At 32.3% G+C, this 14,212-nt stretch overlaps 1 protein-coding gene across 1 annotated transcript; it reads right to left on the reverse strand.

Annotated features, from left to right (window-relative positions):
• Positions 1-2,110: 2,110 nt before the first annotated feature.
• On the reverse strand, positions 2,111-3,265 carry LOC115985794 (mitogen-activated protein kinase kinase kinase 17-like). Its single transcript, XM_031108690.1, has one exon. It carries the CDS (start codon positions 3,263-3,265, stop codon positions 2,111-2,113), a length of 1,155 nt encoding a protein of 384 aa, XP_030964550.1.
• Positions 3,266-14,212: the final 10,947 nt, after the last annotated feature.

Below are 14,212 nucleotides of genomic sequence, written 5' to 3' on the forward strand. Positions count from 1 at the left end.
AAACTACCAAAAATTGTCCAAGAGAGTAGCATCAGAAAGTAGTTCACCATTATCTGGCATTCTGGGATAAACTTCAAAGTAACGTCCACAAAAGTAACGCTAGAGATCTACATATAACAAAAAGGAAATGCTGGAGCTCATTAGACCCACGACTAACCCTACTAATTGGTTGAAGTTTTCAAAATGAATTATGATCTTATTACCACTGTGGACATTAGGCCTATTTTGCAAACCATAATTACTAATTTTAACTAGATTCTCGATATTATCTTATGTCACAAAACACAAAATTTTACTTGACAAAGGTATATTCAAGAAAAAAAAAAGGTTTGACAGAGGTAGAAACTAGGGATCCAGTGGATACCAAAGCTCAACAACAATAGTTGAAATAAGCTAATTCTTTTCAAATATGGCTGACACTCATCCATGGCAACACAAATATGGGTGGTATTGTTGATATCATTCCGGTTGCACCCTATACCTTCTAGACTCTTTTTCTTTCATCAAACTTTGTGTCCTAAGCACACTAGATTGCTGTCTAGCATCATTCTTTTATTTGAAAGCAACACATGGTAGCCACAATTTGGGAAAACAAAACCCAAAGCATTTGTCTAATCTTAACAGAATGCATCACATATATGAAGGCCTAAAAAAAATACCCCAGAAACTGAACAATAATTTACTAAATTTTTTCATAGAAAGTAGTCAACTTTAATACATTAAACGCAAACAAAATCCAAACCCAATTCAGCATTGAATCCGTGGAACTAGAAATAGCTGAAATATGATAGAAGTACTCATTATTTTTGCAAGTTATGACACAATTTTCAAATTATATAATGAGATGAATCCTCTGCTGATACAAGAAAATTGCCAACTGCAGCATTGACACAGAAGGCCTATGAGATGCTCCTCAAATATAGTTTATATGCAACCAATAATCTAAATTTATAAAACAAACAAATAGTGTACAAACTACAAACAGAGAACTATTTTATAGGATTCTGAATTAAGAATGAGAAAACAGTTCCTCCTAACTCTCTCTCTCTCTCTCTCTAGTTTCTTTCTTTCCTTCTTTTTTATTTTAATATGTGGGAGCTTCTAATCTACCAATATAGCAACTCACAACAGAGATCTTACTTGAAAATCCATAAAAAGCAGCGCATGCAAAGCGCGTTAGTTGAATTAGTGCTTTCCTGAATTAGGTATAACTAGCTAAGTTTGTAAACCATCTCAACTATTAGGGAGTCAAAAAATGAAATTTTTGGCAGCAAGTAATCAACTTTTTTACATTAAATACAAACAAAACCCAAACCCAGTTCAGCAGTACTCATTTGACTAGAAATGGCAAAAATATGACAGGATAGTACACAACAAAAAACAGATGAAAAGAAGATAGAAATCCATTAAAAAGCAAGTACTCCTTTGAAAATTTTCTTTGTAAAAGCCATACCAGAAAATTGCCATAGGAGTACTTGCTGCCATACGAGAAAAAGCCATTCAAGAAAATTTCCATACAAATCCTCCACTCATAGGAGTACTCAACAAAAAATAGATGAAAACAAATTCAAAATAGATATCATACCTGGAACACAAATCCACCAAATCCAAATTGCCAATACTAAAGCAATAGAGAGAAAAATACCCATTATTTTTACAAATTACAAGACATCTTTCAAATTCCATTGTGAGATAAATTCCCTGCTGATACAAGGAAATTACAAGTCAGAACATGCAATGTGCAGTGGTTGGAATTGTTGCTTTCCGAAAAAAGAGGTTTAACTAGCAAAGTATGTCAACTACCACAACTCTTAGCCGTCAAACAACAACAAAAAATGAAAGGGAAACAAGAAAATAAATTGTAAGGAAAAAGCACAACCTTGTTATAGCAAAATTGGGTTGTATTATATACTTGAAAATGTTTCCAAGAATAAGTACAATTTTGTGCGTGCCTACTGCCTTGTACACTAATCATATAAGGAATACTCTATCTAAAATTGTAATAATGAACAATTCAGTGCCTAGTTAAGATAGTATATGAGGAATACTCTATCAGATATTGTAAGAATATACAATTAAGCTCCAACAGCAGGTATGGTGGAATATACAGTCAAGCTCCAACAGCAGGTATGGTAGAAGCAGGGCACTTCAAAGTTTGACGTGATGCTCTCTCACATATATGGTCATCATAACATGTAACCCTCTTCCTTTTCTGGCCTAAAACAGACACATTTTCATCTGATCTCCCATCCAAATCATCAAATTGCGAAGGAGGAAAACATAACGCCATACCATCATCAGGCAGCAAGCTCAAATCACCAGAAGAACAACTTAACTCATAATCTTCTGAGAAACAAAAAACCTCATAATCGGCCTCATCAGTCCCAGAAACACAGGTAACAGCCAGTATTTCTTCATCACCAAGTCCGTCAAGAAACGGGTGATCCATCAACATCTCAGCAGTAAACCTATACATATATTTCTTTACAAGGCACGCTTTCAGGAAATCTTTGGCTTGACTTGAAACCCCAGTTGGAATTTCAGGCAATTCGCGCTCGTCAGCAATAAGGTTGAACAGATCCCGTTTGTTAAGCTCTTTTCCCCTATCCCAAGGAGATTTCCCAGTCAACATCTCACAAACAACGCAACCCAAAGCCCAAATATCGGAGGGAGGCTCTTGCACACACTCAATCAAACACTCAGGTGCCATATACAAAGCAGTACCTCTCAAGTCCATCCTCATTTTCTTCCTCTGCCATGACCTCTTGGCCAACCCAAGATCAGCAATCTTGGCCACAAAATGAGCAGAATCAGTAGTACTAGCACTCACATTCACAAGCAGAACATTCTCAGGCTTGATATCACAGTGTACATACCCACATCCATGAATATGATTAAGCCCTTTTAGAATACACTTGGTGTAGCGTTTGACATCACTTTCAGGCAAACCACACCCACCAGAATTGTGAATCAAATCTCTCAAGCTTCCACCAGAAGCGTACTCAAGCAACAGGTTATAAACCATGTCACCGTTATCTTCAACCGTGGAGTCTTCACCAAAACAGTGAATGACAAAAGGGTAGCCCTGAACATTGTCAAAAACCTGTTTCTCCTTCTGAAGTGTAGCAGAAACAGAAATCTCTGCTGACTTCACTGCCATCAACGAAGGAAAAGAGCGAAACTTGGATGTGGGTTTGGCAGGAAATACAGACCCAAATGCTCCTTTGCCCAGCAACGGGCCTCTCTCCCACAATCCTGCATACATTTTTCACAATCTTTCAACGAGGGTTTGTAAAATTGTGGAAGGGAATTGGAACTCAACTAGGTTTCGTTTTGATTTCTAATTCTAACGGTCGGTGAAGAAATTACCTTTATTAATATTTATGCTTTTTTTTTATTACGGGTCTAGAAACCGAAGGCAAGACGGAATAAAAATAAAAATAAAAAGCCAATTTAACTTTTCAAAAAAAAATAAAAATCTGCTTTGTTATGAAAAAAATAAAATCCCTTTTATTAAAATAAATGTTTTCACAACATTTTTATAACAAATATTATATTGTAGGTTGTTATTGGGTACAATTGGTGGGTAAAAAAACAATTTCAATTGTAAATTCAAATAAAAATTAATAACAATTTACCACTTAATATTTGTTATGAAAATATTATAAACATAAAAGGTCTTTTCATTTTTTTTAATCTTTTTTTTGGATAGGTTTCTTTTTTTTCCTTTTTTTCAGCCATAAAAAAAATGGTTAGAGGGCAACCTTGGCTTATGTACTACACCTTCATAACTCATAAATTTAAAATAAATAAATAAAAACTAATTTTAGAATTATAACTTTTTTTCTTTAAATTAGGATTATGTGTTACAGTATTTTGGTGAATCAATTTTGATTTTATTACACTTTTTCAAGACTAAAAAAATTACTGTTAACGTAACACAAAAAAGGTAAGTCTAAAGTCTAGAAGTTGCACCCAGGGTTGACTCGAGATATTTTGGGACTTAAGGCGACAAGTTTAAACAGTCATTTTCAATTCTAAACATTAAACAAAAAAAAATCATCTGTAATATTTTATTTAAAATATATTGTTCTTGTTTTTAAGAAGCAAAACTATTAATTAAGTTTTTATATCCAAGGTCAATTGATAATTTAACTAATCTACTTCATTTTTCTTATAATAGAGTCAATCTTTTATTATAGAATTTGATGATTAGTAATACCCAACCAAATAGAATGAGCCCTTTATATAAACAATTAACAATTAACAAAAACTAATTTTCTTAACAACCGATAAGATAAGAGCGTTAGTGTTTTATTACAAAGAAATAAGTGCAATGATGTGACAACATGATTGTGGAGTAAACACTAAAACACGGCTATGTTGGAAAAATTTGCTAAATAGCATCTGACCAAAGTTATTTAATTAAGTAGCATCTTTTTGGAACTCGAGTTTGTCAAACTCCAATAAACACTAAAACATGGCAATGTTGGAAAAATTTGCTAAATAGCATCTGACCAAAGTTATTTACAAACTCGAGTTCCAAAAAGATGCAACATAAAAATAACTTTTGCCTGATGCTTTTTTCCTAAATTATTCTTAAAGTTATGCTATTAATCAAAATAATATTTAACATAGTTTTAATAGTGTTCAAAGACCTCACTACAACACATTGATGGAATGACTTAATTTCAAACAATACGTAACATTAATGGTATGAATCTAAATTTCGAAATTTTAGGAATCAAAATCAAAATTATCCCAATTTTTAAGGGTGTAGACTCACAATTTAGTAAACATGGCAAAACGGGTGGGTCAGGTCAAGTTAATCGGGTTGCGGGTCACGGGTCAAAACAAGTCGTTTTAAGCGGGTTAAAAAAGGGGGGTTCGGGTCAATCGGGTTGCGGGTCGGGTCGGTTGACCCGTATTTTACACATGAATTTTTTTTTTTTTTTTTAAAGTTTTATAAAGAAAACAATATGTATTTGCCATTTGGAAAGTTATGCAACATATTACTTGATGTAAAATGCATTATTTTAAATTCACCACTTATATCAAGAATGAACTCAGTTAACCTTATGAATACTTATTCAATAATTTTAAAATTATATAAATCCTAACATTGCTATCTAAAATAAAATAACACAAAGATAAGTAAAACAGATACACAAGTTTTATTTTTACACAATATCAACATTCCAAAAAAAAAAAAATTACAAATGACTTATTGGATAACTCATTTGATAAAGAATAAAAACATATAAGAAAGTTACAATTTCGAAAATTAATTTTATAATCTATTATTAATTGTGGTTGACACTCTATTTCAATTTGAGATATACATTAAAGTTTGATTGCTTACTTATTTATACATGGTCTCTTTTATGAAGATCATATCATTGTTAAGCAGCAAAAACTCTAAGAAAATATCATAATTTATTTTGAAACGCCGTTTATTTTGAACATAAATTGTTAAAAAATAGGTCTAAGCATTCATAATTTATGCTAATTTGATACTTTGGCTTTACTATTTTCACACTTGTGAATGTGTCTCACATATGTCTACAATTTTAAATCTGTTTTTAACTCTATTGTAATCAAATTATCTTGGCATATACTTTGCTATTTGATATCTAAAAATCTTTACGCATTACAGAATGCTCAACCATTTATCTTTCAATTAATTTGCATGCAGTTATGTAAATGTATCAATTGTTTCCTTAAAACTCACAATAAACAATTAAACCAATATTGTCTTAATTTCACTATTTTTTTACCAAAAAAAAAAATTAAAAAAATGGTTCGGGTTCGGGTTCAGGTCGGGTTGACCCACAAAAAACACAGGTCGAGTCACGGGTCAACCTGTTTTTACTTCGAGTCAAAAAAATCAAGTTCGGGTCAGGTATTTTTCGGGTCAGGTCAAAAAATTCTGACCTGTTTTGCCATGTCTACAATTTAGTCTAAAAATGAAATATTCAAAAGGCATTTTGATCTTTTAAGTCGTGTTAGATTTAAATTTTGTCCTTAAATTATATATTATTTCATTATGTAAGATATAATGAGGGTTTTGTTTTGTTAAAATTTGTTATCTATTCATTTCCAATGTTTTTGGCTAGGTTTGTTTATTGGATGCATTTGTATTTTTATTAGGGATATAATTTCAATTTAGTTAAGCTTCAATAACTAAATTTACCTTAATATGATGTCATGAGTCTTATATCTTATATATATATATATATATAAAGTCTTATGAGACATGGCACTGCCTAATTCTTTTTACACATAATGTTTGAATCATTCGTTAGAGCATCGTAAGCATTTGCAAAATACAAAAAACAACCAATTTTACACATTTTACACCAAAAATCTTCCACACTAGTCCTTTTAAAATTATGCATATTTACACATTTGCTGTAGTAACCATGCATATATACACGGTTACTGTAGCTGTGTATCATATTATTTTATTAATTTCCCATTTCGCTCTCTTTTTTCTCTCTCTTCTCCATATGCAAAACCAACTCAGACTTCTTCTCTCCCTCATCATCTTCTTCTTTCTCTGATACACACAAACACACCCACACAGACAAACCAACACAAAGACGCACAAAAACACATGCACCGATTGATGCTTGTGGATCGGTGCTGCAACGGAGATTGAAGCTTGCTGGCGGCGGAGATCCGTTAAAACAAAACCCAGAACCCACCATCTCTCACTGTCTCACAGAACCTGGAAGAGCACCATCCACCCCTCACCGTCCAACCATCACCACCCAACCATTACCACCATCATCCGTTAAAACAACCACCACCACCAAAACCCATTAAAACAACGGAAACCCAAAATCCATAGAAAATCAACTCAAAATTAAACCATTCATTGAAAACCCATAACCCAAACGCAAAATCAAAATCAAATACAAACCCAATGGTGGCAGAGACTTAAGGGATCTGAGAATTAAGGAGAGAGATGAGGGATTTGAGATGCAAAGACTTTAATGAGGTTCTACACTCAGAGGAAGAAAAGAGGGGTGGAGATCTCTCTAAAATCCGTAACCCTTCTTTTTACTCTGAATGCATGTGGAGCCGATGATTTCCTTATGTTTCAATCATCTTCATCTTCATCTTCATCTTCATCTTCATCTTCTTCTTCTTCATCATCATCTTCTCTCTTCCTTGTAGCTTTCGAACTGTCCAAAAAAAAAAAAAAAAGATGTAGAGACTTTGAGGGATGAGAGAGAGGCAAAGACTTTGAGGAATGAATTTGTGGGTTGGGGAAAAGAGAGAGGCAGAGAGTTTGAGGGTTAGGGGAAAGTAGAATAAAAATATATTATTTATATAAAATAGAGTGTATAATAGATAAACTAATGTGGGTGTTTTGTAAAAATGAGTGTATAAAATAGAAAAAGTGTGTTTTTTCTTGCAAAATAGACTGAAATTATGCACCTTCTGATGTAGTTGCTCTTAACTTGTTTTAAGAAAAAAAATTATACTTGTGAGATACATGGGTCACAAAAAAATTATATATAAACAAAATCAAATATTTCAATAATATAACTAAAATTGAACACTAAAATATATAGTAACACAAAAGAAAAATATTTATTTTAAGTTATATATCGAAGTATATTGTGTAGAGTAAAGTTTTTATTATAACAAAAATCCATGATAAATTATTAAAATAATTTAAAATACATAAATAAATTCCTTACGCTTCATTTTGAGCAAACTAAGTTGATACTTTTAATGAATTCATTATGATCCATATGAAATAAAGAGAAACAAAGGGTAAAAAAAATAATTATAAAAGATAAAAATGAGAAGGCATCCACTTGGCATAATCACTAAAATTATGGTAGATTATTAAAATAAATAATGAAACATCTTTTAAATTTCTAAAACTCTTAATATAAGAATTTTACTCAGAGCAATGTTCGGAACTTTAACAATAGCTATAAATCATTATATGTGAGAGAGAGAGGGCACAACCACAACATGTATGACACAATTTTTATTTATTTATGAGAAACTTGGTATATATAACTGAAATTGAAGTACAACAAAGATATGAAAAGGCTACAACTTTATAGGCAATTCAGGTGGATGAGGTGTCTCACCATTGGAGGAGAAACTCCTTTCCAAACCTTGCAAGTCTCATTGCATCTAGCGAAATGAGCAAGTTCATGTGTAACCTTGTTATAGTCTCTTTTTAGGTGTATGATCTTCCAGCTATTGAAGAAATCTAGAAGACTAAGATTTCCTTGGACAAGATGGCCGATTTCCCCACTAACTTCCTTTGATAAAATGTTTTGAACAATTGAGAGTGAATCTAACTTGAAGATAACTTGCTAAAGTTCCATTTCCTTCACTAGCAGGATTCTAGATTCCCCAACCATAACTTCAATCTCCAAAACCATATAGTTGCAGGGAGTGACTTGCATAGCCCAGTTGCAACTTCACTCTTGGAATCTCTTATGATCACTCCTAGACTTGATTTCCTCCTATCTTTCAATGTTACCCTATCAACATTTATTTTGTAAACCCCAGCTAGGGGTCTTTTATAGCTTAACTCACATGTTGTTGGCCCATGAAGGAAATAATTAGAAGCTTCTTTATAATCTAGAAGAAGATTTGAGGCAAAGTTCCATATCAAACGGCGAGATAATGGAAGGATAAAGAACTAGGCGCCGACATGCCGTGGTGCAGTGGCTCTAGTTCTACTGCCTCTCTCTCTCTCTCTCTCTACCAGTCTGTTCATCTTTTTTCTTTCTATCACGTTCAAATTTTTGGGATTGTTCTATTTTTTATCTCAAAAAAATAAATAAATAAAAATTGGGACTGTGTTTTTTTTTTTTTTTTTTTGAGTTCACGTGAGTGTCACGTGCCACTTCCATTAGTGTTTTAACGTTAGACTAACTGATCTATTGATTTGGCAGTTGTGGAATGTTTAAGGAGTAAATTGGCCAATATAAAAGTTGATGGGGTTGTTTTGGCCACTACTCTAAAGTTTAGGGGGGGTGTGAGCATTTTTCCCAAATAAAAAATATAATATCCATATCTCTAATTCTCTAAAACAAAATAAAAGCTTTGCATTTACAAAATAAAGAAGGTTTTTACTAAAGATACTTATCTATTTAGAGAAAAAAAACACACACACACACACACAAAATATATATATAGGGTAATTGTATTGTACCCTCCCTCCTAAAAAAAAGGGGATACGGTACCCACTAGTAAGTAACCTTCTATACCAGGTTATCAAAACTTCACATTTAACAATTCTATCCTCATATTTTGTAGTTCCAACATCACATGTGATAGTTCTTTTGTCACATTTGGTGGTTCCCTTACTTTTTTCTCACATTTGATGGTTCCATCCTCACATTGTACAATTTCAACATCACATGTGAGCTCTTTTGTCACATTCAGTGGTTCCCTTATTATTTTTTTCTCACATTTAACAATTCTGATGGTGAGCGAAATCACACTCCATATGTCCATGTAGTTGTCCATGACCAAACCACGTCCAAGTCGATTCATGAGAAAGGGAATCAAGTAAAAAGTACCACAAGAAATGAATAAGCTTTGTCCAAGGGTTCAATGATCATCCAAAGTAATTTGGTCGTCCATGACACAAGAAGGCATGGACGACTATTCAACACTTAGCAAATTTCAGAGGATTTTCTACAAATACAAAGTAATCGGACGACGTTCCACTATTCCAAGACATGGGGGTGAGTTCTTTGAAATCTGCTTTAACTTTCCCACTAAGTCCACAAATCTCCCATGATGGTAGTGGAGCCTAACAAGTAGACCCACTCAAGAACTCTCTATAAAAGGGACCTAGCCCCATCAGCCCAAGGTACTTTTTTCACTATTCAAACACTTACAATACCTGTTTTTCACTATTCAAATGCTTACAATACCTGAGTTTTAATGAGAAAACTGAATTAACCGTTGGAGAGTCCTTAGCTGGTTAACCCCAATCACCTTCAATAGTTTCTTTCTTCTTTTTCAGGTCATCCAACCACCGTTGAATCCCGAAGCATTCAGCCTACCAATTTTCGAGCATTATCAAGTTCCATTTTCACATTGTACAGTTTTAACATCACATATGATAGTTCTTTTGTCACATTCAGTGGTTCCCTTATTTTATTTTCTCACATTTGACGGTTTCATCCTTACATTATGCAGTTTCAACATCAAATTTGACAGTACTTTTGTCATATTTGGTGGTTCCCCTTTTTTTTTATCATATTTGACGATTTCATTCTCACATTGTGCAATTCCAACATCACATTTGACAGTTCTTTTGTCATCTTATGTTTTTCCTCGCATTTGACAGTTCCATTATCGCATTTGGCAGTACCAACGTCACATTTGGCAGTACCAACATCATATTTGACAGTACTTTTGTCACATTTGATGGTTCCTTTATTTTTGTTATCACATTTGATGGTTCCATTGTCACATTAGGCAGCACCAACATCTAACGCTACTTTTGTCACATTTAATGGTATCCTTTTTTTTTTTTTTTTTGTCTCAAATTTGACAATTCCTTTATTACATTGGGCAGTGTCAATATCACTTATAATTGTACTTTTGTCACATTCGATAATTCCCTTTCTTTTTTTTTTTCTTACATTGGATTTCATAATGAACTACATTGCATTTCATAAAATCTGTATGACACAAATAGCTTCCTGATCCAACTTCTATGACTTGTGTTGGCATTCAATGCATGCAAAACCTTTTCATTAAATCAACTCCACAGTTGCACATTTTAAGTACATGGTGTGGTAAACTTGATTAAATTTGTCCATTCTATAGTGACTTGAGCCATCTTTCTTCTCAAATCATCGGTTCACACTCCATTTGACCCTTTACATTGCTTTAAGTGCCAAAGAAGCACTACCAAATGACTCTTCTTCTTCTTTTTTTATTTGACCAAATGACTCTTATAATTGTGGCAATTCTAATTCCTCCTTGCCATGCCTAAACCATCCAAAGAAACTTCCTCTGACTCTATTTTTAAATTATGTTTTTATTGAATTCTGTTTATTGAATGCTTTGGGGCACAAAAAGAAACTTTTTTTTTTTCCTTTCCTCTTCTTCTTCTTCTTCTCCTTCTTCTTTTTTTTGGTGTGTGTGTGTGAGAGAGAGAGAGAGAGAACTATGAGTGTTTCTTTGAATTGTATTACTATACAAAGTTATTCCGGCCAAATATTTGTGGAGATATGGATTGTGCCTTTTAGACATTATTAGAAATTGGTGAATTGGTGTTCTTTATGAAAAGTGATTAATTAACTAAAACTATAAATCTAGGTGAAATTGGTGTTCTTACAAATCTAATCTCATCCCAACTTAATGGAAAAAGATAGAAAAGATAAATTATTGAACTTGAAATTAATTGAGAGGGAGAGAGAGAGAGAGAGAGTTTTTCAATGAATAATGCTACAGCCACAAACTACTTTATAACATTTTTAATTACAAACTGTTGATGCGATCAATTTCATATTAGTTTTTACCTAAGTCCACTATTAACATTGCTTTTTCATTTACTAATAATTACTCACTATATCAACAATTTGTAAATTTTTTTTGTAAAAAAGTTTGTATTCTAGCATTACTCTTTTTTAATTATGAGTAACACTAAACTACAAATTTACAATATGTACGTGTACTACATCATGAAAAAAAAAAATTTAATACATGATTGAATCAGACAATATGACATAACAAATGTTGTCGTCTTCAAAATAATTAAATTCAACATAATCATAAATTTAATTAATAAACCTCACATTAAACAGTACAATAGAAACATTGTTATTTTTTTAATTATTAAATTCTACACACATATATTTAAATTTAATTAGATAGCCTACTTTTACATTGGACTTATACTTTAACTAGTCGCTAACCCGTGCGATGCACGGGATAATTCAATAATAATCATATATATTTAATTTGCTTGAAGGTACATTAATAATTTTGTAAAAAAAGAAAAAAAAAATGTACAATGAAATCCCTAATTGATAGCACACCGTAACATCAAAGATAGTAAAAGACTTAATTAAATTCAGTTGGATTTTAGTTGATAGGTGGGGAAACTAAAGCATAACTTGCTTAGAAAAATTTTCATTTTGATAAGACCAAACCTTGAATGTCACAAAGGCATCAGGCCAATGTTCTTATCTTCAATGCAAGGTCTCAATAGAAATTCTCAATAAGTTTAGTCACTCCAAGCCTCCAATTAAGAAGATTTTAATTCGAATAATTAAAACAAACATAATTCATAAACTATGAAAGATGTAACCAAAGAAATAAAAATTATTTGAATACGTTGGCTAGGACACTCGCAATGCAAGCTCTTGTCCATTCACTTACAACAAAAGTATCAAAACATGAAAATCACAATAACAAAATACAAATTTTTAACTAAATAAAAAAGTGCATTAACCTATATTTTACAATAAATACCCATAGAGCAAAATATAACAAAGGAATAAATATGTTTGAAGAATAAATATAGAGCAGAAAATAACAAAGGAAAAATAGTTCAAATTAAAAGTCTCTAACGTCAGATTAGTCACGAACACAAACAAAGAGAATGTTAATTTGTACAATATTGAAGGGTGAACTACAACAAACCAATGAATGCTTCAAAAATTAAATGTAGCCTAATTTTGGTTACTACTACTAAATTCAATCTAAATTATTGCCAAGACCCCTCTTACCATGCTACATGTTTTCATAATCCATATTATGCATCTATACAGTTAACACTACCTTAGTCTTTGGCAATTCTAAATAAATGTATATTGTCTTGTGGCAACTTTAAATTAGTGATCTACTTTTACAGACATCAATTTAGTGTTGTGAAGCTGTGAAGGTAAACATGTAGAATTTCATGTTCAAAAAGTCATATAATTGAAGGTCTATGCAATAGTAAAGATATAATTTTGGTACACACATACCTTTCTTTCGGCTGATCTTCTAGCCTCCAATTCTCTCTCAACCTCTTCTTTCTTCCTAGTTGTTTATTCTTTTGCACTCTCTTTGATTGTGTTTTTTCTATATTCAATTTCTTCTATCTATCTACTTACAACAGCATGTATTGTTCAGTGTTTTCAATCATTTGCTTGATGATACCTCATTGCCTGCAAATGAGGTGTCGTCATCAGTGCTTGTTGCAACCTACTTAAGTGCTGCTTTGCAAAATGGTAAGGGTGCTATTGGAGGGGGGAAGCCAGCAATGAATGGTGAAGTGGAGAAAGGATTGGTGACATTGATTTCCTCAGACAGTCCCGGTCTTCAGGTGTCTTCCTATTACTTGATGATGACTTTGATATTAAAACGAATGTGGTTTTCTTAGATGTTGGAGTGGAAAAAAAATTGGTAATAGTCTTCGAATGCTTTCCTGTAATTCTTGGAGGCAGAGGGAGACGTTGGCTGCAATGTTTAGGGTTGTTGAAGGTTTAGGGTTTATGGAGGCAACCCAATATGGATAAATGTTTTCTTGGAGGCAGAGGGAGACGTTGGCTGCAACGTTTAGGGTTGTTGAAGGTTTAGGGTTTATGGAGGCAACCTTTATTTGAGTCAACTAGTCGCTAACCCGTGCGATGCACGGGAAACTATTGAAAATTAGATTTTAAAAAAGAAAAATTTATTAATTTTAGTTTATATTGAATATTTATTTATGGTAGTTTAAAATATTATTTCAAATCTTCATTTCATTTTATTTTAGTTGGAATAACATATATAATTAAATGAAATTCTTATGAATAAGAGTTGACATTAATAATATACTATATATATTTAGTGATTATTCAAGATATCATTCAAATATAACAATTTTTTTGTTGTTTTAAAAAAAGAACAATATTAATACATTGAAACACAAAATACTATATTGTCCAATAGATATTACAACTTTAAAACTAAAACATGAGTAGTGATTTTTAGTGGACTGGGGTAATAGCACAGCTTTCTGTAGAAAAAAATTTGATTAAAATTTTTTTGGAGTAAACCATGCAATTGGCACGGTCTTATTAGATTGAAGACGACAATAACTCTATATATCAAACCATAACCTTTTCGTAATTTCTTGTAGTTGAATTCTTTTAAACAGAGAACAAAAGGCATATTACAAATGAATCTGAGAACAAACACCTGAGCATTCTATCAAACACATGTTCAGCAATCTCAA

This window comes from Quercus lobata, chromosome 4 (assembly GCF_001633185.2).
Source record: "Quercus lobata isolate SW786 chromosome 4, ValleyOak3.0 Primary Assembly, whole genome shotgun sequence".
NCBI lineage: Eukaryota > Viridiplantae > Streptophyta > Magnoliopsida > Fagales > Fagaceae > Quercus > Quercus lobata.

Bases quoted from the DNA above. Each gene is read 5' to 3' on its own strand.
- LOC115985794 (XM_031108690.1), bottom strand. From the start codon at position 3,265: ATGTATGCAGGATTGTGGGAGAGAGGCCCGTTGCTGGGCAAAGGAGCA.